Source organism: Cornus florida, unplaced genomic scaffold (assembly GCF_030987335.1).
Source record: "Cornus florida cultivar Cherokee Brave unplaced genomic scaffold, ASM3098733v1 CherokeeBrave_3.0.0_Hap2_Chr03, whole genome shotgun sequence".
NCBI lineage: Eukaryota > Viridiplantae > Streptophyta > Magnoliopsida > Cornales > Cornaceae > Cornus > Cornus florida.
The window spans coordinates 58471319-58494095 of NW_026775573.1; the positions used below are offsets into that span (position 1 = coordinate 58471319).

Consider the following 22777-nt stretch of genomic DNA (forward strand, 5'->3'; position numbering starts at 1 on the left):
TGTTTAAATTTTGGACAAATATCAGTTTTTTTTTATTTTTTTTTTTTTTTGTATGTTAAGTTTGAAAACATGATCAAAGAAGGGCTTGAAGTCACTGTTTGATTACAAATTTAATCATGTGCATTGCACATGACATTTTTAAGATATAAAATTTCTAAAATACCATTCTCTTCCAATAATATCCTTATATATATATAAAATAATAAATAATAAAAAGAGGGACACTTTAGTCATTTCATATTTAATTCTTTTTTTTATTCAGTTATAGAGGGACACTTTAGTCTTTTCAGTATTCAAGCCCTTGTTTACTCAAAAATTAAATATTAGGAATTTTTAATGTATAAGGGATTATACACTCTATAGGCACACCATGTGGTGTTTTTGGCTCAGAACCCTAAAAAATAATGCTGCACTTAAATCCAAACAACTATACATCACAAAACCATGAAAGGGAGATAGGATACAGAAACACATAGAAGGAAAAATTATGTGATAATATAGTAGTGTACAATATATTGTGTAAAACATGATAGCTACTTAACTTTGTGTAGGAAATGTGTTACAATCAAGAAATGCCTAACTGCTACCTACCTCACACTAATTCATGGAGCAGAAAGGGCAAATCCACCATCCCCCTTGAAAACCTTCATGTGATATATATTGTATGTACTAATATATACAAACTTTGAATACTCAATTGTCAATTGAGCTTCTGTTTATCTACCACTTAGAGAAGTGAACTGGGAGAATGTTACAGTCCCCGAATGCTCATCAACGCCCTTAACTTCTTCCGGCTTATTGCTCTCTCCAGGGGAGGAATTGGGCCGGTTATCGGATGTTGAAGTAGCCGTAGGAGCAACCATAATTGGAGAGGCAGAGGCTGCAGATGCTCTGTTCTCGTCCTCTGACTTCTCTGGGGAAGCCTCTTGCAGCTGCAAAGCATGCTCCAAGTTCCACAGCACGTCACCCATAGAAGGCCTGTCGACACCATAGTCAGCCAAGCACTTCTCTGCAGCCTCCGTAAACTTCTTCATGGATTCAGGGTTAATGGCACCAACAAGTCGGGGATCAATGATCTTGTTGAGCAGACTTTTTCGCTTACATTGCATTACCCACTCAGCCAAGTTCACTTGCTCCCTTGGTAGTGCCGGGTTGATGGCAGGTCGTGCACACAACACCTCTAGCAGTACGACCCCAAATGAGTACACATCCGACTTGTCAGTCAGCTGCTGCTTCCTAAAGTATTCGGGGTCAAGGTACCCGAAGCTTCCCTTCACCGCAGTACTCACATGAGTTTGCCCCGTGCCAGTGGGTGCATCTTTGGACAGCCCAAAGTCAGCCATTTTCGCGATGAAGTTGTCGTCCAGCAAAATGTTTGTGCTCTTGACATCACGGTGGATGATTCCGTGTGCTGAGCCTGTGTGGAGGTAGTGAAGGCCGCGAGCTGCCCCAATGCATATCTCTAGCCTCTGCTTCCATGACAGAGCCGGCAAGTCCGTCCCATAAAGATGGTCCCTTAGAGGTCCATAAGACATGTACTCATAAACCAATATCATCTCTGTGTTCTCATCACAGTAGCCTATCAATGACACCAAATGGCGATGTCTGAGCTTTGACAACATCTGAATCTCTGTCTGGAACTCATTCATGCCTTGTTCGGATTGTGGGTTGCCTCGCTTAACAGCAACTTGAGTCCCGTCATCAATTTCGCCAAGATACACATTGCCAAAACCACCAACACCAATCACTGCATTTGGATCCCAATTCTTAGTTGCTTCTTGCAACTCCGAGAAAGAAAAATATCGTCCTAGTCCGTTTGTGGACGAAAAGAATGCACTCTTTCGAGACCCCAAATTCTTGCTTGTCATAAAGCTCGAGTCTCCGGCATGAATTGGAAGCAACCATGACGAGAAATCACTCCTCTTCTGCCAATCAACAGGCCTCTTCTTCCACTTAAACGCCATTGCGCCCAAACCCACAAAGGCTCCAAACATCATTGCAAAACCGACTGCAGCCACTGTGCCTTGCGAGGCACCAGGAGCTTTCTTGCCATCAATGCCAAACTCTCCATCTAGACTATTAACCGAGTTGTTCATCCTGAACACTTCAAGCCCGTTAATGATGGCGTTTTTTGATCCGGTGTCTTGATTCGACGGACCAATCTGAACAGTAAGTGTACTAGATATCACAGAACCATTCACAACGACGTCTTTATAGTAAGGCATTGCCAAGCCTCCAGTGAGGGATGACAAGTCGAGCGCAGAAATTGCCATCATCCCATTAATGTACACATTGAAGTAGAGGTCATTGAGAGATTTGCTAACTATATCACAAAAATGGAGACGAACAAGGTACCCAAATGAGGTATCAACGTGTAGGTTCCATGTCACATTGAAATTAGGCCTCGTGGTGCTTGCATCGCCCATCTGTGCAGCCGATGCATACACCGAAGGAGGTGCTATCAAAGGTGACTCTCCTTGTGGATATTCAATGATTTTAGGAGCAACAGAGACAGTGCTAGATAGAGCCTTGTCCTTTAGGTAAGGCTCATCAGACGTCCATGTTCGTCCGAGGGTGTCATTGGCCGAGGTGACGTCCTGTCCACCCACATTGAGGCGGTATAGAGTGTGGTAAGAATTAATGGACAGGCCAGTGATTTGGGCCACTGGGGAGAGGGTGGAGCCGAGGTCGGAGATGAGGAGGTCAGGGGCGGAAACCATCTCAATGGCATTGACAAAGGCGGTGGAGCTTTTCATGGGGACGAATTTGATTGAGAACCGCTCCGTTGTGACATTAACAAGGTATTCCTTAACGGTCCACTTGGCGGCATCACCGGCATTGAACTCGTGGAGGAGGACTAAAGTGTCCGTGGTGACGGTGAACTTTGAACTCTGGAGATTGTGCTGATTATTCTTGACCGGATAGAAATGGAGGCGAATCCAATGCCAACCCGGGCGAGTCATGTGGAATGTGTAAGTGGCATCGGTGTCGAAAACCTTGGCACTCTTATAAATGGGAAGAGGAACGTCGGCTGATTCATCGGACACTAGGATATCACGTCCCTTTGAGTTGAAGTATTTGCTAGAATCTTGGTCGGATGTAAAAACCCTCCCGTCGGGAAGGGTGGTTTGAGAGGTGGCGCCGCAGTCGATTTGGTAGTTGTCTTGTGGTTTGAAGGTACCGGAGGAGGAGGAGGAGGAGGAGGAGGAGGGAGGGGTGGGGGCGGCCGAGGTGGTGGCGACAAGAAAGGCGTAGGAAAGAACCAGGAGGATTGTCATTGATAGATATATGGAGATATAGATAATGAGGACTGTAGACAATACAAAAGATTGAGATTTGGGGGGTCCTCTAGTTTGGTTTTTTCTCCATATCCAGCCCTCCTGGGTGAGGAGAATGAATCAAGAAAGACTAGAGGAATTCAAGGATTTGAAATGGGATGTGTTGCTGATTATAATTTGGTTTTTTCTTAACTTTTTAGCTCTATTTTTTTTCTTTTTAAAAAAATAAAATAAAAAATTATCAGTGGAGAAGAGGAATAATGTGAGAGCCGTTGGGTGGCCAAAACTCTCACAATGCCAAGGAACCTTTTGTCGTTAACAGGTTTTGGCGCCTATTTTTAGTAACTAGAAACATAAGAAAAGAAACCAACCAACCCTTTACACATTGGACATGGTCAAACACCATCTTTTCTCTCTCTCTTGAAATTACTTTCTTTTTTTCTTCTCTTTTTTCGGAAGGTCTCTTTTGAAATTACTTTGTAAACCACAATATTCTATGTTACCAAACAATTTAATTTTTCTTCCAAATAAGTGGTTGAAATTGCTCCCTTGTTTTTGTAAGGAAAAAGAAAAAATTTAGAGAGAGCTAGATTTGCTATTAAAAGTGTGAACTGAAAATGATTAACCTTGTCTCATGTGGTCATCATAACAAAAAAAGTATAAAGTTAGAATTAATTTTTTTTCAATTCCAATTTCAACAGTTGATTCCGTAGTTCCAATTTCCAAACGCAGCATAAATTTAGATTACAAAATACCAAATTTGCTCCTCTTTTCACTTTTAATGCTACTTTTCATATAAAGTAATTGAGTGGTAAAAATGTTAAATCGAACTCTCTTTTGATGCAGTTGAACAAAAAGTGTAACAAGTGTAATTTTTGAATTATTAGGGAACAATGCTATAACTAAAGAAAGGTTGATAGTAATTCACCTTAATAAGAAGTAAGATCTGAACTTTCAAACGTAAAGGCAGCTATAAGCTGAATTAGGTTTTGGGGAGAACAGTTTGCCTCGTCTACCTATAAATTTGAAGCCAAAATTTTAATAGAGCTATCGATAAATTAAGTACCGGGTAAAAAAAAATTAAGTAGGAAATGATAACTCATAAAAGTCCAATATAATTTAACTTCAAGGGAATAGTCTAATGGTAAAGACTTTCCTATGGTTAATTATGGAGTGTTCTAAGAGTCCCGAGACCACCATCCTTATATATATATGTGCGCGCGCGCGCAACACAACTCAAATAGCATTATCTCAGCCACAATTTAATAAATGCACTCCAACAATTGATCCATCTCCAACGTCTTATCGTTGAAAGCACTAAAAGAAGTGGGAGCAAACTGACATATAAAATGAATACTGGATTAGATATAGATATCTAACTCGAGATCATTTCACATGAAGACTGGATAAGAGACCTAACTCAAGGAGATTACTTCACATATAAAGTTCAAAAATACGATAATAAAAACCAGAAGATGCTCAGTATGTGAATCCAGAATGCTATGAATACACGCGAAAGCGGTCATATCATAGAGAATAATATAATTCAGATTACCAATTTGCACGAGGAAGTATATTAGCATATAGGAAATTAAGTATCAAGGATGTATCAACTTAAACTAACTCAAGGCAAAGAAGCTATATGCTCGCGTTTTTTAAGTACCCGTTGCCTTGCTATCGCTTCATTGAATATGTCATGAGAAGATAGAGTTCCTCTGAAGAATTATTGCTCCTAAATCTTCTTTCAAGTCCATCTTGTCCCTGGATGTCAGTGTTCTTCTCTACACAAATACCAATGTCATAGCTGAAGAATGCTTCCATCTTTGACTCCACTCGAATGCTCCGCAAAATTATTGCCATTGTAAAGAATCGAGTGCTTGTTGGTGAAGCTGTTTATCTCCAGCTGCCACTACATTAAAACCTGGAAATAGAACAGGAAAGATATTTAAAGGGTTGGCCGTCCATGGCTTACAATGACATAAAAACTAGGTTATTGACTTGATTCTTCAAGTCGCACTAAATAATACATGGGGCATGTGATTGGGGGAAAAAACACATACTTCCCGCCTGTGAATCTGATGATGCTTCCCAATGAAGTTGATCTCCTTTCCAATCAGTTATTACTCCTCCAGCACCTTCTATCACCGGTATCAATGAAAGGAAGTCATATGGCTGAAAAAGTAGTTATAATCATGTTAAAATATAACATAAAAAAATAAGAGGAAAAATCAATAAACCGTGACTAAAATGTTTCACATGCAGTGTCAAAAAATTTGATGAGAGTTACTAATGTTATTTTGGATAACGGAGTCTATAAAACACAGGACTGAATTCTGGATAAAGCATCTCCAACATGTGGAGGTAGTTTCACACAAAAGTGAGCATTCCACTAGTCCATTTACTTTTCTTTGAAAAAATTCCAGTTACATATTTGTTCAAACCACTGTTTGGGTTATAAGCACCTCGTCCCCCAACATAATTGCTTAGAACAGTCATCTTCCATGGGACTTCCCCATTCCCATGGACAAGCTCGGTCAAGATTATATATTTAATGACATACATAGGACAAAAAGAGTACAACTCACCTTGAGACCAGACTCAATAACAAGATCCACAAAACCAGAGGCCAAAAGGGCATAAGCATAACAGTCACAACCATATAGTGGTACTTTAACCTGTAAACCATGAAAATAAATTAAAAACAGAAGTTATAAGAGGAAAAAAAATAAAAACAAATCTTTTGCTTTTCCAATTTGGAAAGAAACTATAACTAACAGAAGGTTACATATAATTCCCGTTCTAAGTGCCCGTTTAAGTCACGGTACTGGCAGACCTTGAACCGAGTACAAGAAGTACTACAATTACAGTAGACAGGTCACAAAATCAGGATATGCAAAAAGGGAACTTAAAGTATACATGAAGATAGATAACAAAAACCACATAACGTAAAAAGTGAGATTAGTCTAAGAGAAGTATTTCTTACATAAGATATGTTGCAAAATTACACTACATGAACTAAGTTACAAAATTATGGATAAGATATGGAATGAAATATCTAATGCTTTCCCCCACATTCCAAGCTTTTAACATTAAAAAACTACCTTCCCTTCAAATATGTCATCTATAGAATAGTGAAAGGGTTCATGACTCGATGATTTCACTATATCAGCTGCTATACATATATACAAATGCAGATATAATCAAAATAGAATTTATCTAATGAATGATATGCATATGGGACAGACACAAGGAAGAAATACGCTAACGTGACAAATCTCAAAAACATGGGATTCAATGAGGATACCGCTATATATATATATATATATATATATATATATGTTAATATTGTACATGACAAATACATGGACTATGACAGACATGAAAATTACAACATATAAATCATATAATTATCATAGAAACAGAATAGGTATAGACCACCATATAGTAGTAGACAGATACATGAGAGAAAAAGCTGTGGGAGTGAAAGAAAAGGATGATAGACTAACAGGACCTGTAGATATTAAATATAGGACCTGATAACATACTTGTACTGAGGCATGGAGGATTTTAGGAAAAATAAGAATTGAATGGTTAACAAAGTTGTTTAACAAAATTATGCCAAGATAATGGAGAAAAGGTACCACAGTAACGAGTTATAAAAATAAAGAAGAGATGCAAATAGAGGAATTAAATTAAGTAGTCGTACAATGAACTATGGAAAAGAATAATCAAACAATGATTAAGGAGAGATACCTCAATATCTGATAATCAATTTTGAATTATACCACGTAGATCCACTATGGAAGCCATATATAGAGAAATGTAGGAGATAAAGGAAAAGACTTACAAATTGTTTTCATCAATTTAGAGAAGGCACATAATAGAGTGGGCTCTACAAAGAAAACAAGTTTCTATAAAACTCATAAATTTTATTCAGGATATGTATAATGAGACTTCGACTAGAGTTCGTACTACATGTGCGGAAACCATTGAATTCTTTATAAAAAAAGATTGCCCCAATGATCACTTTTAAGTCCATATCTATTTAAGATGTGTCAAACACCTGTTATGAGTGTCCAAAAGTGTCAGCGTGCAACACAAATACAGCTCCTTCTTAGAAGTATATGTGCTTCTTAGGCGCTTCCTATGATTTTTCCTTTTTTACCAGAAGTATTAAATTGCTTAGCAATACATCAAAATATCAATCTCATCTAGAGTTCACGTGTTAATTTTCTTTAGAAACTAATTTGACGTGAAAATCAAACAAAGAAACATTGAAATTCAGGCCCAAATCATTTGCCAAACACTTTAACTTGCGACTATCCAAAAAAAAAAAAAAAAAATTCATATAAATAAAAAAAAATTGAAAGAATTACCAAGGGCCTTGTGGCCTAGTGGTATTTCCTGTACCTCCCCAAGTGGATGGTGAGGGTTCCCAAAGGGGCAAAGTGGGTTTGTGAATGTTTCTTGTCAATGAAAAAAAAATAAAAAATTTAAAAATAATAATTAAAAGAATTTACACTTTTTGGATTTTAACAATGCCCAAACCAATGGGGTACTGGGCCCCTACTTCCTAAAGGGAGGTCAGGGGTTCGAGTCTCAGTGGAAACATGTATGTGTGAGTACCAACTAAGAAAAAAAAAATTAATAATTAATAATAATAAAAATAATAATTGAAAGAATTTACACTTTTTGGATTTTAATAATGCCAAAACCAAAATGGAAGCAGTTCATACCAGAGTTCCTCATATTCAAATCTCCATATTTGATGCAAAGTAGTCATAATAAGAAGAGGTTTTCAGAGGAATTATGGAAGCAGACAGTAGTGCATATACATAGCCAAAACAGTCAAATCATAAATCCAGACAAGTGTTCATTTGCCAAAGCAGAGAGTTAGTGCATAACATATTTAAATACCATTGACCATTATTTATAGTAAAAATGTTCATTACCCAGGATAAGTCCCATTTATAATATACTTATATATTTCAATGGCATCATAAATCCAAATCAATTTTCATTTGCCAAAACGACAAAGTGTTCTTAATATCAACTAATAATTAACAGCACTCATAGAATCTGTTGAAGATGTAACTCAGATAGTTATGAACAGACCTTATCTCTAACTTGAGCAAATGCTACTTCAGCATCTCCACTGAACAGGTGTGGGCTGGTAGTGTACCTGAACCAAAAAATTAAAAGAAAAAGAAAAAGGAAACAATAGATATTTACCACTTAAGGAACTACTAGGAAACTACAAAAAGTTCCTGACACCAGGACTTTTCTTTTCATTTTTTTTAAAAAAATTTCCCACAAGAAAAATTATATTAACAAAGAAATAACATACAGATAAGCTTGTGAAAGTTTTGCACAATTGCGAGTGGAGATTTTGGTCCCATTCAATGTAGTGCTCCTTCCACTTATACCAATCCATCTTTCTCTTAAAACGGGCTGATCAATAATGCCAAGAATCTGAAAAAAAAAAAAAAAAAAGGCATGTTTTATATAAATTGATATTATTTGTAAGTAGAGTTGAAACACATAACTGACTAGATGACAATGTAGTTTGTTCATCTAGCACAATTATAAGTGACCATAAGAGCATCTCCAATGCAAAATGCTATATTTTCATACCAAATCTATATTTTGAGAGGAGCTACAATGTCAAAATGCTATATTTTTGTAATTCTGCTCCAATGGTGCATTTCATCCAAAATGCTATTTTTTGACACAACAACCATTCTATGTTTTGCGAGCCCATTGGAGTGCCTTATTTTCATTTTAACAACTTTTGTCAATCTCAAAATATGAGAAGACTTTTGAGAACCCATTGGAGTGCCTTATTTTCATCCACTTGCTATATTCTGAGTTTGAGAGACCATTTGAGAGCTACTAAATTTGGCAATACTTTTGACAATCTCAAAATATGAGAGGTCTTTTGAAAGCCCATTGGAGTGCCTTATTTTCATCCACTTGCTATATTTTGAGTTTGGGCCATTTGAGAGGGCATTGGAGATGCTCTAAGGTGATGAGATTTTTGTAGAAAGGGAAACTAGCCTATCTGTAACTCTATATAATAAATTTAGATGGTTAAAGAATAATATCCAACTAATCAACGTTCCTTACCAGTGATGGTGGCATCAAGGCAAATAATACCACAAGAAGAAACTAGACAAAAGAGAAGAGTATATGCAGCCATCTCAAATACATTCTAACCAGTTAGATACCTATCTATAGAGATTGGGACTCATAACATGTGTTGGAGCCAGTTCATACCTAATTGAATTATCTTATTCATAGTAAAACCAACAATGAGTTGGCTTGAGAAAAAGACTGTTTCCAAATTTATTTCTTCTACAAAACCGACCCAATCCACAAAAATAATTGACTTCATTAAATGGAAACCAGAAATAAAACCAGTCAATTTTATCCTCAGTAAACCTGGTTGAATTTCCCAAAAGCCCCATTATACTACCATATTAAAAACAAGAGCAGATTGGAGAGCACTTTCAAACAAAAACATTCAACAAATAAGCATTTAAGGAGCTTGTCAAACCAAACTTTTGGGTATCATGAACTTTTTTGAATCAGGTGTTCTGCTTTTAGGCTGAAAGATAAATTGATGTGAGAGTTTAAATGTTACAGCTGCAGTAGTATTTGATACTGTTGAATTATGTCAATTGTTTAAAGATAGTATAATGGTGAAGCAAAACAACAGTGGTTCTAAAACCTTATTACAACGTTAGAAATATTGGACCCCAATTGAAGGCCCACACCTTCTGACAATTAAGAGGTGAAAGAAGACATTACGAATTATGCAACGCAAAGAACAAAAACTGATCCAAATAACTTAGTTAAGACTTGTGCTACATGAACTCTCCTATTCCCTTTCACATATCCATTCTGACACAACACGAGTACACATATGGGCACGAGATATGTGTTGAACACACGAATCCAAATCAGACACTGATATTTCACGTAGCATGATTGAGGAAGAAAAAGAAAACCCCTTATTCCCATTTAAATTCATTAATAATTGATTATCTTATGAAAGAAAAAAATTAGGCATTACACTATAGTATAACATATAACATATTTAACTGTTTGCGTAACTACATACCTCTATACAACTTTTGGACATATATCTAATATCCCTATTTCCTAAGATTCGGGATTCGAGACAGTCCAACACTTACATGCACCCGATTCACTTACCCAACTCTATGTAGCCAAGATGAAAATAAGTGTTAGGTTAATTCGACTTAGGTTGACATATTTCTTCACAAAAGCTCAAGTTTGTATTTGTGATGTTGTGGCTTGAATTTTGTTTCAGCTCGGACCGCGTTGCGACCCAGTTTTGACCCAAAATATGGGCTTTGTGTGGGTTTTTTATCCATTTTTCTCTTGTGGGTCTTGACCATGTTTAGGACTCTTTTGTAGCCCAGTATATAAGGCCATTTAGGGTTTGGAGTGAGACACAAGAGAACACTGAAAAACACAAGAAAGAGAAAGAGAAGGAAGAGAAAGAGAGCTAGGCTTTGGGGACTGAAACTTGTAATCACTTGATTTTTGCATAGTCAAATCTTTTGCCGGATCATCACCGTGGACGTAGGCTTTACGCCGAACCACATAAATCTTTTTGTTTTGTGTGTGGCACCATGTTTACTTTTTTGCTTGACTCTTGATTTGTTCTTGGTTCACGGCATTTGTCATAACAGTATTTTTATTTTAACTTTTACATAGTATTTCTCAGAGTTCGTTAAATTAATTGGTTACCTCTTGTCCAAGGACAAAGTAGGAACTTAAGCTATAGATAAGGACAAAAATGTCATTTTGACTATCATTCATGCAATCACCAATTAGGGTTTATGTTTACATTGCATTCTTACAATTAGGATTTTCAAAATTCAAGTTTGATGCATTACAATCCTTTTTGGAATGCATGAAGATGTTTTTGAACTTCACACATTAAAAATCCTAAACCTTAATATAACAGGTTACTTCAATTGGTCAATGGATCCATCAAAGGCCATTGGCCATGTTTTGATCAATCAAAACATGACTCAATCGATTGAAATCTAAGGATTGTAGCTTCCCCTTTAAATTGAAACACTATCAACCCTATTCTCTTTAGGCCTAAAATCTATACGTACCCCTCGTATGTTTTTAGAAAAATATGAAACAGCGTAGAGAGCATTCCTAAGCAACTAGGCATAAGGCTTTTCAACTTTCAGTGCATTCTAGAAAAGTAAAGCATTTAGTATGGTGAGTGCGTTTATCATAAATACCTATTGTGCTTCAAGTAACATCAACACCAGAAGCTTAATTACACAATGGACACAAATACTGGACGATTAATTTTGAAGATCTAAAATCCATGGAGTAGCAGATTCCGAGAACAGCTCTGCTGACTGACCAACAGTGTGAAGAGATCACATTGGGTCTTGAATAAGTCTATGTCAAGAGGTAACTAGGGGATTTCTAGGCTTTTGAGAATCTAGATCAAGGTCTTGCACTTACTCGACATCAAAGCCCAGAGTTAGGCCCTTAGTCCCTCAATTTTTTATTTTTTTCTTAAGAAAAACAAAGGCTAAGAAACAAAGAAAAGATCCCCATCAATGGCAACAGACAACCAAGATGGCCAGATGTTCCACTCAACATCACAGAATTTTTCTTTAGCAGCCCACTTGCTAATAAGATGAGCTCCTAGAAAGGTTACTTTAGTCCCTCATGAAGCACTATAAAATTTAACCTTTTCATGACAAAGGTTACTTTAAAGAGTGGAGCACATGTCTCCAATATCTAGTTTCTATTTTTGATGGAATCCTTTTAATAGTGCAGTTAATTAGCCATGTATCTTTTTGTTACAAATTTAAGCTGTTCTAATTAAATTACATTGTTGATTAAGAAGGGTAGAGCAATTAAGTGTATCTATGAAAAGGACATAGTGTTAATTCGATTTGATCATGCTAAAAAGAGGTTAGGTGGAAAATCACATCATGGAAACTATTATCTATGAAGCATGACAAGGTTTAGGGATGTGAAGCTGACATGAGATGAAAACACAGACGCAATGATACAAAAAATTCAAAAAAAGTAGGGCATGTATACAGAAACAAGGATATAAATAATTATAAAACATAAAATAAAAATCACCGAACTATTCTATGAATTTAACATAAAATTTGTAACTTATGAATCATAATAGTCAATGATTACTCAAGTGCATACACAAATGTATATAGACAATTATAGTGATTTCTCTCCCATTCCCATGCCAACTGCTTTGATAAAACCTTCCAATATCTTTTATTTTGTAAAAATAAATAAGGTTATGTATTTTTTTTTAAAAAATACATAAAACTTTAATATGATTTCTCTTCCAATTGTATTTATCTTATACAAGCTAAAAGAAAGCCGAGTCTCAATGTTCAAGATTTGTTATACACATCTTTGTAGAGTGTTGGTAAAATGACAAGTGTCAGATACATGCTCAAAATGGACATGATCTCCTTAGAAATGTCTGAGCTTCTAAGTATGCAAATTTTATACCTTTTCAATTTGTTATCCATTGAGGTTTTAAGGGGCTATCATTTGGTGAAATGATAAGAAAATTCATATTGACAAGCTTGGAAACACGAGGTCAAGTATTGAGTCAACCACTTTGTACAAGAATAGTTCCACTTCCCAGCACCCCATATAGCAGGACATACAGTGTATAATGTAATTTAATCTATTGACGTCTTTCATAAATATTCACTGATTAATGCACATAAAATGAGATTCACTTTTACCAACTTCTCTTGTAAACTAACACAAATAATTAGACATCATATGCACTAAGAACGCATAGTTTCCCCCCATTTTTGCATGCAATAAAGTGGTTGGTGATCATACCGGTTTACCTTTGTGTAGCAATGCGATAAGAATACCAAACAAGGGTTTACCTGAAACATGATAAAAGATATAACCACCCTTGATAGAGTTTTCTAGAGTTAACTTGATGACAATAACTTCATAAGGAAAAGAAGGAAAAAGAAAAGAAAAAAAAAAAGTACGATACCAGTAATAAAACTTTTTGTCCCATCTATTGGATCTAAAACCCAAACATAGTCCGCAAACTTCTCTTTACATCTCCAACCCTTCTCCTCTCCATAACTGCAATAAATTCCAGTATCAACAAGAAAACTACAAGGCTTTACATACAAGAACTAACATAAAAATAACATTTTTTTACCATTACTCTTGTTCATTAGAAAGGAAATAAAACATATACCTCCAAAAAGAAAAAAATTAAAGATCTTACACTTTACTAAATAGTATTTTGTTGAAATTGAATCTTAAACATATAAAAAATTCACCAATGAATTAATAATACTAAAATAGGGTAAATTAATAATACTAAAAACTTTAAAAACAAGATTTTTAAAGTTGAACATCTGAAAGCAAATTTATCAATTCAAATTACAACCATCTCTCACTGAGCATATTTCAGCATCTCTCTAAAAGAAGTGGCAGCCACTACTTAGCATTATCAACTGCACTTAGTAGAAGAATTGAAACTATTCAATTTCCAGCAGTTACTGAAGTTATCAAAAGCCCCTGTATGAGACCCAAGAAAAAATTATCTTCAAATGTCATACTATTGAGGTTAATAAAACAGTTTCACCTTGCTAACTCAATCGTTTTTACTCTTTTTCCCTTTTCATTTAAGAACCAAAAAGAACTTAAAAATAACTCAAAATTTACTTCTCTGCCAAACCAAGAGTTAAAAAGTATTGATGTCAATCCACTCAATCATGTATTTATCTTACACACTACACAGGATGAGAAAATAAAGATTCAAACATAACGGAAGCATAATACAATTATTTGCTTTATAGCTTAGTTGAGCATTTCATTTTCTTTTAAATTTTCATTTTGGAAATAAAACAGCTGAAAAGAGAAAATTCAAGTATTTTCTTTCCATTTCCTGCAATTTACTCCATTTTGTTGGCAACAATACAGGGATAATTCATAAAAAGAAACCAAAAAATATATATATTTGGAATAACAGTATCATTCCCACACAACTTACATTGCATGATGAGGTAAATCCTCTTGTATAATCGAAACCATTGATTCCTCCGCTGCTTGATCAGCAATAGTCACAGGACCTAGACCCAATTCATTGCACCAATAACCAATTAGAACACAAATAAATATGAAGATTCAAATCCATACTCAACCTAGAAATTCTGATCAATCAAAAGACCTTACTCAAATCATCTTTATCCATAATGTCGAAGCTTTTGCGGAAGTATTTCCGTATCACTTCGCCGGCGGCGTCAGCGAGCTTGTTGCCGACTTCGGTGAATTGATCAATTTGATCGACTTGTAAACCTGAGTTACACTTTTCTATATGATTTGAGAGATTTGAATTTGAAGACATTGTTACAGTGAGTTGATTTCGGTGAGAAATGGGAAGATTTAGGGAAAAATTGAAGAGATTGGTGTGGAGCGGTGGGGTTCGATTCGTTTGAATTGGAGTTGAAAGTGTTGTAGAGAGAGGAAGTAATCTGGGGTTTAGAGAGAGAAACTGAGATTGAGAAATCATTTGCAGTGAAGATTTTAAATAGGCGGGAAAGTGAGTGAGAGAGAGTAGAGAGAGGAGCAAATATGAGTAATGGAGACCTGCGAAGAATGGTGGTCGACGTGGTTTTGCACCGTCCGATCGTAATTGACGAATGGGGAAGAGTGTGTGTGTGTGTGTGTGTGTGTGTCAGTGTGTGACGAGTCAGACGACTAAAACCTCTCCACGTTGTATAATTTTTTTTTTGCCCCTTTTTTTTCTTTTTTAGATGTTGGTGTCAATTTCCTTAGAACACTTATAATTCATAATCTCGCTAAGCAATTACGAAAAAAAAAAAAATTCGTTAACATTCTAATCTAATAATGAAAAAAGGCAATAAAAATTTAAGGGCAAAGTGAAAAATAAAAAAACTTGCTCATGTTATATAAAAAATAGTATAAGACTTGTTCACTTGTGAATGAGTAAGTTATTCGTACCGCTTATGTGGTCAAATCACAAATGAACAAATAATTAGTAATTACAAAATCAAAAAAAGTGATAAGTAAGATAATAACTTTTAAAAATAAATAAATTCAGTCACTCTCTCTGATTTGGTTATATATCACTTTCCAAATTTTGTAATTGACTATTTGTGCATCAACGGTCGAGATGACTTACTCACATGTGAGTAGACAAGTGTGCTAAAATATATATAAAAACCACCCCTCCTATTTAGTATGCCATGTATTCCTAACGTTAAAAAATATAGGTAAAGTGAAAAACAAAAAATAAAAAACAAAAACCTCAAGTTTTACCAAGTGAGCACAATACCCTCTGTGGTATAAAAGTAACCAAGTTACTCCCTATAGTTTCAAAAGTGAGCAATTTATCCCTTTACATTTCACCTCAGACCATTTTCTGTCTAATGTCATTGTATATTTACCAAACTATTATCCATAACTAACTCTTATTAATAAAAAATATAAAAAGACAAATATCTTAAATGCCCTCATAATAAACTGAGGCATTACATGGCCCTAAATTGACAAGTGTTGTAGCTCCTCATATGGGGGCGCCTTTGCCTGGTTTATGTGAACTCGAGCCGAATAGGTTTCCTATTCCTTTATTTTCTACAAAATTGGAGAACAGGTGTCTATTAACTTTTTCCTCATTGTAATTTTTTTTTTTTTAGTAATGCTTCCTCATTTGTATTCATGGTCTGGTTTAGTGGAGAGTGAAAAGACGAAAAATTCATTTAGAGCACAAAACTAACTAGCAACTTATTGAAATTTTAAGCAAATGAAATCCATGAAAACTATTTTAAGGTGAGGAATGAGGAAGGCTTTTGAGGCCAAAAAGTGATTTACAATCTCACATTTCAAATCATATGTAAGGGGGACTTTGACTAGGTACCTTCATGATTTTATTATATCATCAGCTATATCGTGTTACATCACAGATATTGTGATATAGTCTAGTTCCCAATACTCTTCTAGTAGCTAGAAAAGACAAAAGTGAAAGAAATACACATGAACATATATATATATATATATATATATAAATGAATTGACCTTGGAGGGAGGGATCTGAATCCCCTCCTGCGGTGGAAATCTGAGGACTTATCATGTGCCTTAAAACGTCGACGTTTAGAGGTATAGTTGGTAGTCATTTAAAACTAATTAAGGTAGTATTTGTCCATTCCTTATAGTCTGTTTTGTTTTTCGAATATTAATCAACCCTCAAAGTAAATCAACGTGATGAAAACTAATTGAAAAAAATTAAAGGATTTTTAACAAAGAAGAACAATATGTGATTTATATATATGTATTTATATATATGTTTTGATTCAGAGTATATTTGCATAGATATATTGATTCTTGTTCAAATTAGATTTATATATATGTTTAGGTGTATAGCCTTACCAAAGTATACGCGTCTATAAATATGGTCGTTGCTGAAAGGGGGGTCGTGGTAGGAGGTTGAGAGGGAAGGGGGTGATGGCCATCGTTAGAGGATGGAGATGGAAATGGCCATGGTTAGAGGGTGGGAGTGTGAGAGGTGGAAAAAATAGAACTATAGATATGGAAGGAAAGAGAAGAGAAATAAAATAAATATAATAATGATAAGTTTATTATTTTTTGGAAGGTTTTAATAAGGTGAGTTGACGTGCTTCAAAACTAACCTCAAAACGCCGTAGTTTTGAGGCACAAGACAAGACCGCAGGACCTCCTCAACAGGAGAACTTTATTTTTTAACCAATTCATGAGGGGATTTGAAACATGGGTTAAACCTCAACACATTGGGCATCTAGCAGGTCTTACAATAGGTTTTTGAGGTGTTTTAGGTGACTAAAACCCCATTTAAGTTGACCGATGGCTTTTGGAAGCTTCAATGTATAGTAAATCATCAATTCCAGTAGCCATTTTCACTGTTCAGGACCCCTTTCTCCCCTGTCCGGATTCCAAATTGAGTAAAAAAAATTTTGAACTTGACTAATTTGTCATTGTATTTCCAGTGGTGTGCTTAATAGCACCTGAATCCACTTTTTACAAAATGACCATTTTGCCCCTAGGTTTTTTTTTGTTTATTTTTGAAACGACACTTTTGCATTTGTTTCCTTTGGGTTCCGTGACCACATTGAGGGTCAAGTCCTACAGGGGGAGCATAGAGAGAAAATGCAAATGGAAAGGAGAGAACAAAAATAGGCTTGATTGGAACAAAGAAATGCAAAAGTCTTTTTATAAAAAGATGGGGTATAACATTCATATTGGATGGTACTTTTGAGATTAACTAAAAAGTATCAATCATGTGTATCACAATATGAAAAGAAAGTGGTTGGACGTAAAATGTAAAGGGGCAAATTGTTTACTTTTGAAATTATAGGGATTGACTTGCTTACTTTTATACCACATGGGGTATAGTGCTCACTTGGTGAAATTTCACGGGAATTTTTGCATTTTTGCCAAAAATATATATATAAATTGTTCTCTAATATTTGTTAATGGTCAATTTTGATTAAATATTTTTTTATTTTAAAAATCCCAAAATACCCTTAATATACGCTAAAAAATTGAATTAGTATTTTTTATTTTTATTTTGTCTTAAGAGCATTGTAGGTATTTTGACATTTCAAAATGTCCTTATATGATCAATTAAAAATATTAGAAAAAAATTTTTTAAGGCACATTAAGTAAATAATAGGTGTTCTTCCACTTTACCTTTTTTTTTTTAAAAAAAAATTATCATTCTTTTATTCTCATCTTTCTTTCTTTGTCCTATCTAATAACGAATTAGTCATCGACGCAGTGGGTATTGGACGTAGTGGGAGGTTTTTAGAAAGCATGTAACATATTTGCACACTAATGGCTTCCAGCGGCAAGGAGGATGTGTTGCTGTGCAAGTCACTTTCCATCCACTCGAATGATGTTTTCGTACTCTTTGTTGGCCACTTTATTCGTCACTGACCTTTGCACTAAATTTGCAAATGGAATAATTAATATCTGAAATGCTTTAATTTTCCCTCTTTTATATTTTATATTAAAAAATAAACACATGTCATGTCACTCTATCATTAAAAAAACAAAAAAAAGATAAAGTACTTCCTCGCCAACGAAGAAGTAAGCATTGTTCTTTTAGAAGTTAAAAAAAACAAAAAGGTTCATACTTCTTAAAACAAGTCACGAGTTTAAAAATACCAAAAGAAAACACTATTGTATTATTAAAAGGATAGCTTAGTGATACTTTTTCATCTTCAAAAATAAAACGCACATATAAATCAAAAATAATAATAAGATTCATAAAATATGTTGAATATAATTGTATAAATCTTCGACAAAAAATTCATCACTAATTTGGGGTATAATTTGAATATAAAAAAGTTTGAAATGAATTGGGTTTTACACTTTTACAACAGATATTAAAAGATAATATGCACATATTTTTAAAAGTTAAGAGTTTATATGCAGGTATTAAATAGCAATTATGTTTTTTATTTCTACATTTTACATTTTGCATTTTTTATATAAAAAGATTTTTTTTTTGACGCCTTACCTTATTCAATTAACAAAATTTATTTAAGGGTAAAATGTAAAAAATTCCTTTAAAGTATGCCATTTGCAACTAACCCTCCTGAACTATAAAAAAAAATCTTCTGAACTAACAATTTGTTGTAATTAAGGACAATCCCACGAGAGACTTGATCGAAAAAATAAAAAGACAAAAATACCCTTAGTAAAAGGACGTAGTTTTGGATGTATTTAAGTTAAGTGAATAATGTGAAAAAGTATAATTTCATGGACCAATGAAAATTGGACAGCACATTGCTTTATCACTTGCATCAAACAAAACCAGATTTACCTCTAAAAGGAAGAATAAAAAAACATCAGATTTCTTGTCCAAATCAAAAATATATTATTTACTACAGTACTCTCTCTGTATGAAATGAGAAGCTCCATTGGTGACTCTCTCCCTCAGAATAGAAGATCCATTGGCGACTTGGCAGCACCTCCAAAGAATTCTGTCTAGTTACAGAGTTATTTGGATATTGAATCTCTGATTTAGATTTAAAGAGAGATGAATCTTTGATATAGATTCTTAGAGAGAGAGAGATAACATAGACAGACATATAGTCACAGTGGGTTTGAAAAAAAAAATCCTCATTCGTGAAGCTCATTCTTAATCCGCAATAGAAAACCCAACAATGATTTTTTGTGATGTACTGTAAATCAACAAATTCGAACAAAACAGAGGAGCCAAATAAATGATTAATGAATAAGAGGATTTGACACAATATTTTTTCTTCAGGGAAGTGTCAACGAGACTGGGTCTCAGTCTCGTTGTTCTGGGTTTCGCTGAAATTCCACTCTTGCCGGATTGTTTCGCTACTATAGCTCTGTCACCGGCACTTCTGTTCATTTTAACTAAGACATGTCGGGGTTGTTCGGTCTTTGATTGCAGGCTCGCCGGCGACGACGTAGCAAACTCCGATGAACTACACTCTGCAACTTTCAGCCAACAACAAATGGCAATAAAGTTTCACCTCCGCAACTTCCGGCGAACAAAACCATACCAAACCAAACCCACAAGCTGTTCTGCCAGCGACGCAGCAAACTCCGATGAACTGAATCGCCCTACGAAATCGGAGTTTCCAAACTCCGATGAACAGAGTTTCCAAGTCTTCGTTCCGATCCCTCGATTCGTACCCCAAATCCCTGTTTACCCACAAATCGACCGGCGAAAAAGGAAAATATATCCAATTTTTTGTCGAGAAAATCCCAACTTTCTCTATCCAGATTTCGCAATTTGACCCTCTCTGCCGACCGTGCCTACCACAGCTTCACTGCCGTCCTTTCCCCACCGCCGTCCTTCCGCTTCAATTCTCTGCTCAGTCGGCCGAGCAATCACTGGCCGACCTCTTCACAGCCGACCCCTCCATCGCGGCTGAGTCCTCGACATCATCCAAAGCCTAAACCGCCGAGCCCGTATTCATCCTCGCCGGCCGTTCCTCTCATCGTTGAGCCCTCCATCGCCGGATAAAAAGACGATCGGCTGAGAGAGAGAGATATCAAACCATATATATATATATATATATATATATACAAATACAAATTAGGGTAATAGATTTAGGTAATAAGGGCTTTTTGGTATTTTTGTATGACAAGGGTGAAATGGGCATTTGAAAAAAAAGTAGCTTACACGTGCTTGATTACGGTCAAATAATATCTACCCGTGACCGGAGTGAGTAAATTGCAACGAAGTACAATAGTTCAGGAAGTTAATTGAAATTTTTTTTTAGTTCAGGATATTTATTGCATTTTGGCTCATAAATTGGATTTTTTTTTTTTGCACTTCACCCTTTATTTAATGGCGCAACTCAAGTGAAATGCAAGTTAAGGGACCAATTCTGTCCCAACCTCTCCGACTCAAACCCAACTCACGCTCAAAATTTTAAAGCCAAGCTCATATAGAGAGAGCTTGGGTTGATCTCGTGTTACTTTCAACTTCTCAAGTTTGGATTATTCCTATGCATGAAATTTTTTAAAACTGAATGTAAATTTTTATATATATAAAAATAATAATAATTACAAACAAATTCTCATTATTTTAATTTTTTAAGGAATTAATATAAGATAAATTATATATATATATTATTTTAAAATAAGTTAATAATGATCGAATAATAAGAATAAGATTGACATGTACGTTGGCCTTGAGGTCATTCAACTCGTATATATAAATGCTATGTTTGGTTGGAGGGAACGATTGAAGAATGGATGAACCTTTTCGTGTTTGGTTGGAGGGAAAACTTTTTCGTGTTTGGTTGGAGGGAAGGGAAAAGGAATAAAAGGAGGAATGAGCATCCCTCTTTTCTTTATGTTTTTCTATCCGTCCAATTTTGGGAAGAATAGAGAGGAGAGAAAATTAATGACTACTTACATATATTAATTTTCAAATTTAACCTTTTCAAAAAGTTTGAAATAAATATCTATCTTTTATAATTTTATAAAGTGATGGTATATTGGTAAAAAGAATATAGAAACTATATTCTCCTCCTTTTTAACCGAACAAAAAAGAAAAGTATCCCCTATTCATCATTTCTACTGTCCATTCCATTCAATCAAACAAAAAATAAGAGTGACGCATTCCCTTCCCTAAGGATGTATTGTCGTAATGGGTAAGCGTTTGCTCATTTACTCAAAAACTTAAATTATTAGGTAGTGTTGCATATCCACTCATTTGTATCCATTCACTTTTCCATCCGGATTCGATATGGGACAAGCTCCCCTTGTTACATTCTCTCCCACCCGAACTCGCACTGCCCTCGTTGCGGCTCGGGCCATCTTGCCTACACGAGGTGCAGACCCAGATGCCCTCCGGGCCCGATGCTTAGCGTAACACCAGATCAATGATTAGGTCTGACTCTGATACCAACTGTAACGGGTGGACGCTTACCCATTTACCCAAAAGTTATACCAACTGTAATGGGTGGATATTTACCCATTTACCCAAAAGTTATACCAACTGTAAAGGGTGGACGTTTGCCCATTTACCCAAAAGTTATACCAACTGTAACGGGTGGACGCTTACTTATTTACCCAAAAGTTTAAGCTATTGGGTAGTACTACATATCCACTCATTTATGCCTATTCACTTTTCCATTCGGATTTGATGTGGAACAAGTTTATCCTTATTAAACTTATCCATCCATTCCCCTCTCTTTCGTCCATTTTTCCATCCCTCCAAACAAACAAGGCATTAAAGATATAAACATAAAAAGAAATGGGGTGAATTACAAAAAAAACCCCTTTTACGATTACCCAGTTACGAAAAATCCCCTTATGAATATTTTTGGCAAAAAATCCCCCTCAATTATCCCAAGGGGGTGCTTTTAACTGATGTCCATTTAAGTGGTTGTCTGAGAGAATTTTTTGAACAAAATTACCCCTTAACAAATTATTCTTCAAATAATTTATTTATTTTTTCTCTCTTCTCTCGTCGCGTCAAGCAAGCCTTCTCATTCCTTCAAACACAAAGCTAACAACATATCGATAAACCCAATTATTGAAAATTTATCTTTCAACACTACTTTGACAACATGATATAGTACATGTAAATAATAGTTGAGGCCCCTTAATACTCAGCTATATTCGTTAATTTATGACTTATTTTTATTTATTTACTTTATTATTATTTTATTATTATTATCATTTGTCATGATTTCATATATCCATGTAATTGAACAAATCATTAGCGTGTAAAAAGTGTTATGTTTTCTTTGGTTTTCTTACCATCTTTAAAAAAAATAAAAATAAAAATCTTAATAATAAGAGTTTTTGAGTAGTAGATGGTGGAATCAAAACAATTTTTGAGTAGAAGGTGGTGGAATCAAAACAATATAAGATGAGATGATAAATACATTTATCTCAAACTAACTGACTTAAATGTC

The 22777-nt window shown here is 35.1% G+C and overlaps 2 protein-coding genes across 2 annotated transcripts; both read right to left on the reverse strand.

The window, feature by feature from the left end:
- Positions 1-458: 458 nt before the first annotated feature.
- Positions 459-4592, reverse strand: LOC132300606 (probable receptor-like protein kinase At2g21480). Its single transcript, XM_059797771.1, has one exon. The coding sequence runs from the start codon at positions 3276-3278 to the stop codon at positions 717-719; it is 2562 nt and encodes an 853-aa protein (XP_059653754.1). The 5' UTR covers positions 3279-4592; the 3' UTR covers positions 459-716.
- A 193-nt stretch (positions 4593-4785) lies between these two features.
- On the reverse strand, positions 4786-15104 carry LOC132300607 (bifunctional phosphatase IMPL2, chloroplastic). The gene is made up of 9 exons (XM_059797773.1): positions 14541-15104; positions 14359-14437; positions 13345-13439; positions 13179-13228; positions 8626-8750; positions 8394-8460; positions 5864-5953; positions 5339-5450; positions 4786-5199 (listed from the first exon to the last, which is right to left on the reverse strand). Exons 1-9 carry the CDS (start codon positions 14875-14877, stop codon positions 5129-5131), a joined length of 1026 nt encoding a protein of 341 aa, XP_059653756.1. The 5' UTR covers positions 14878-15104; the 3' UTR covers positions 4786-5128.
- Between the last annotated feature and the right edge of the window lie 7673 nt (positions 15105-22777).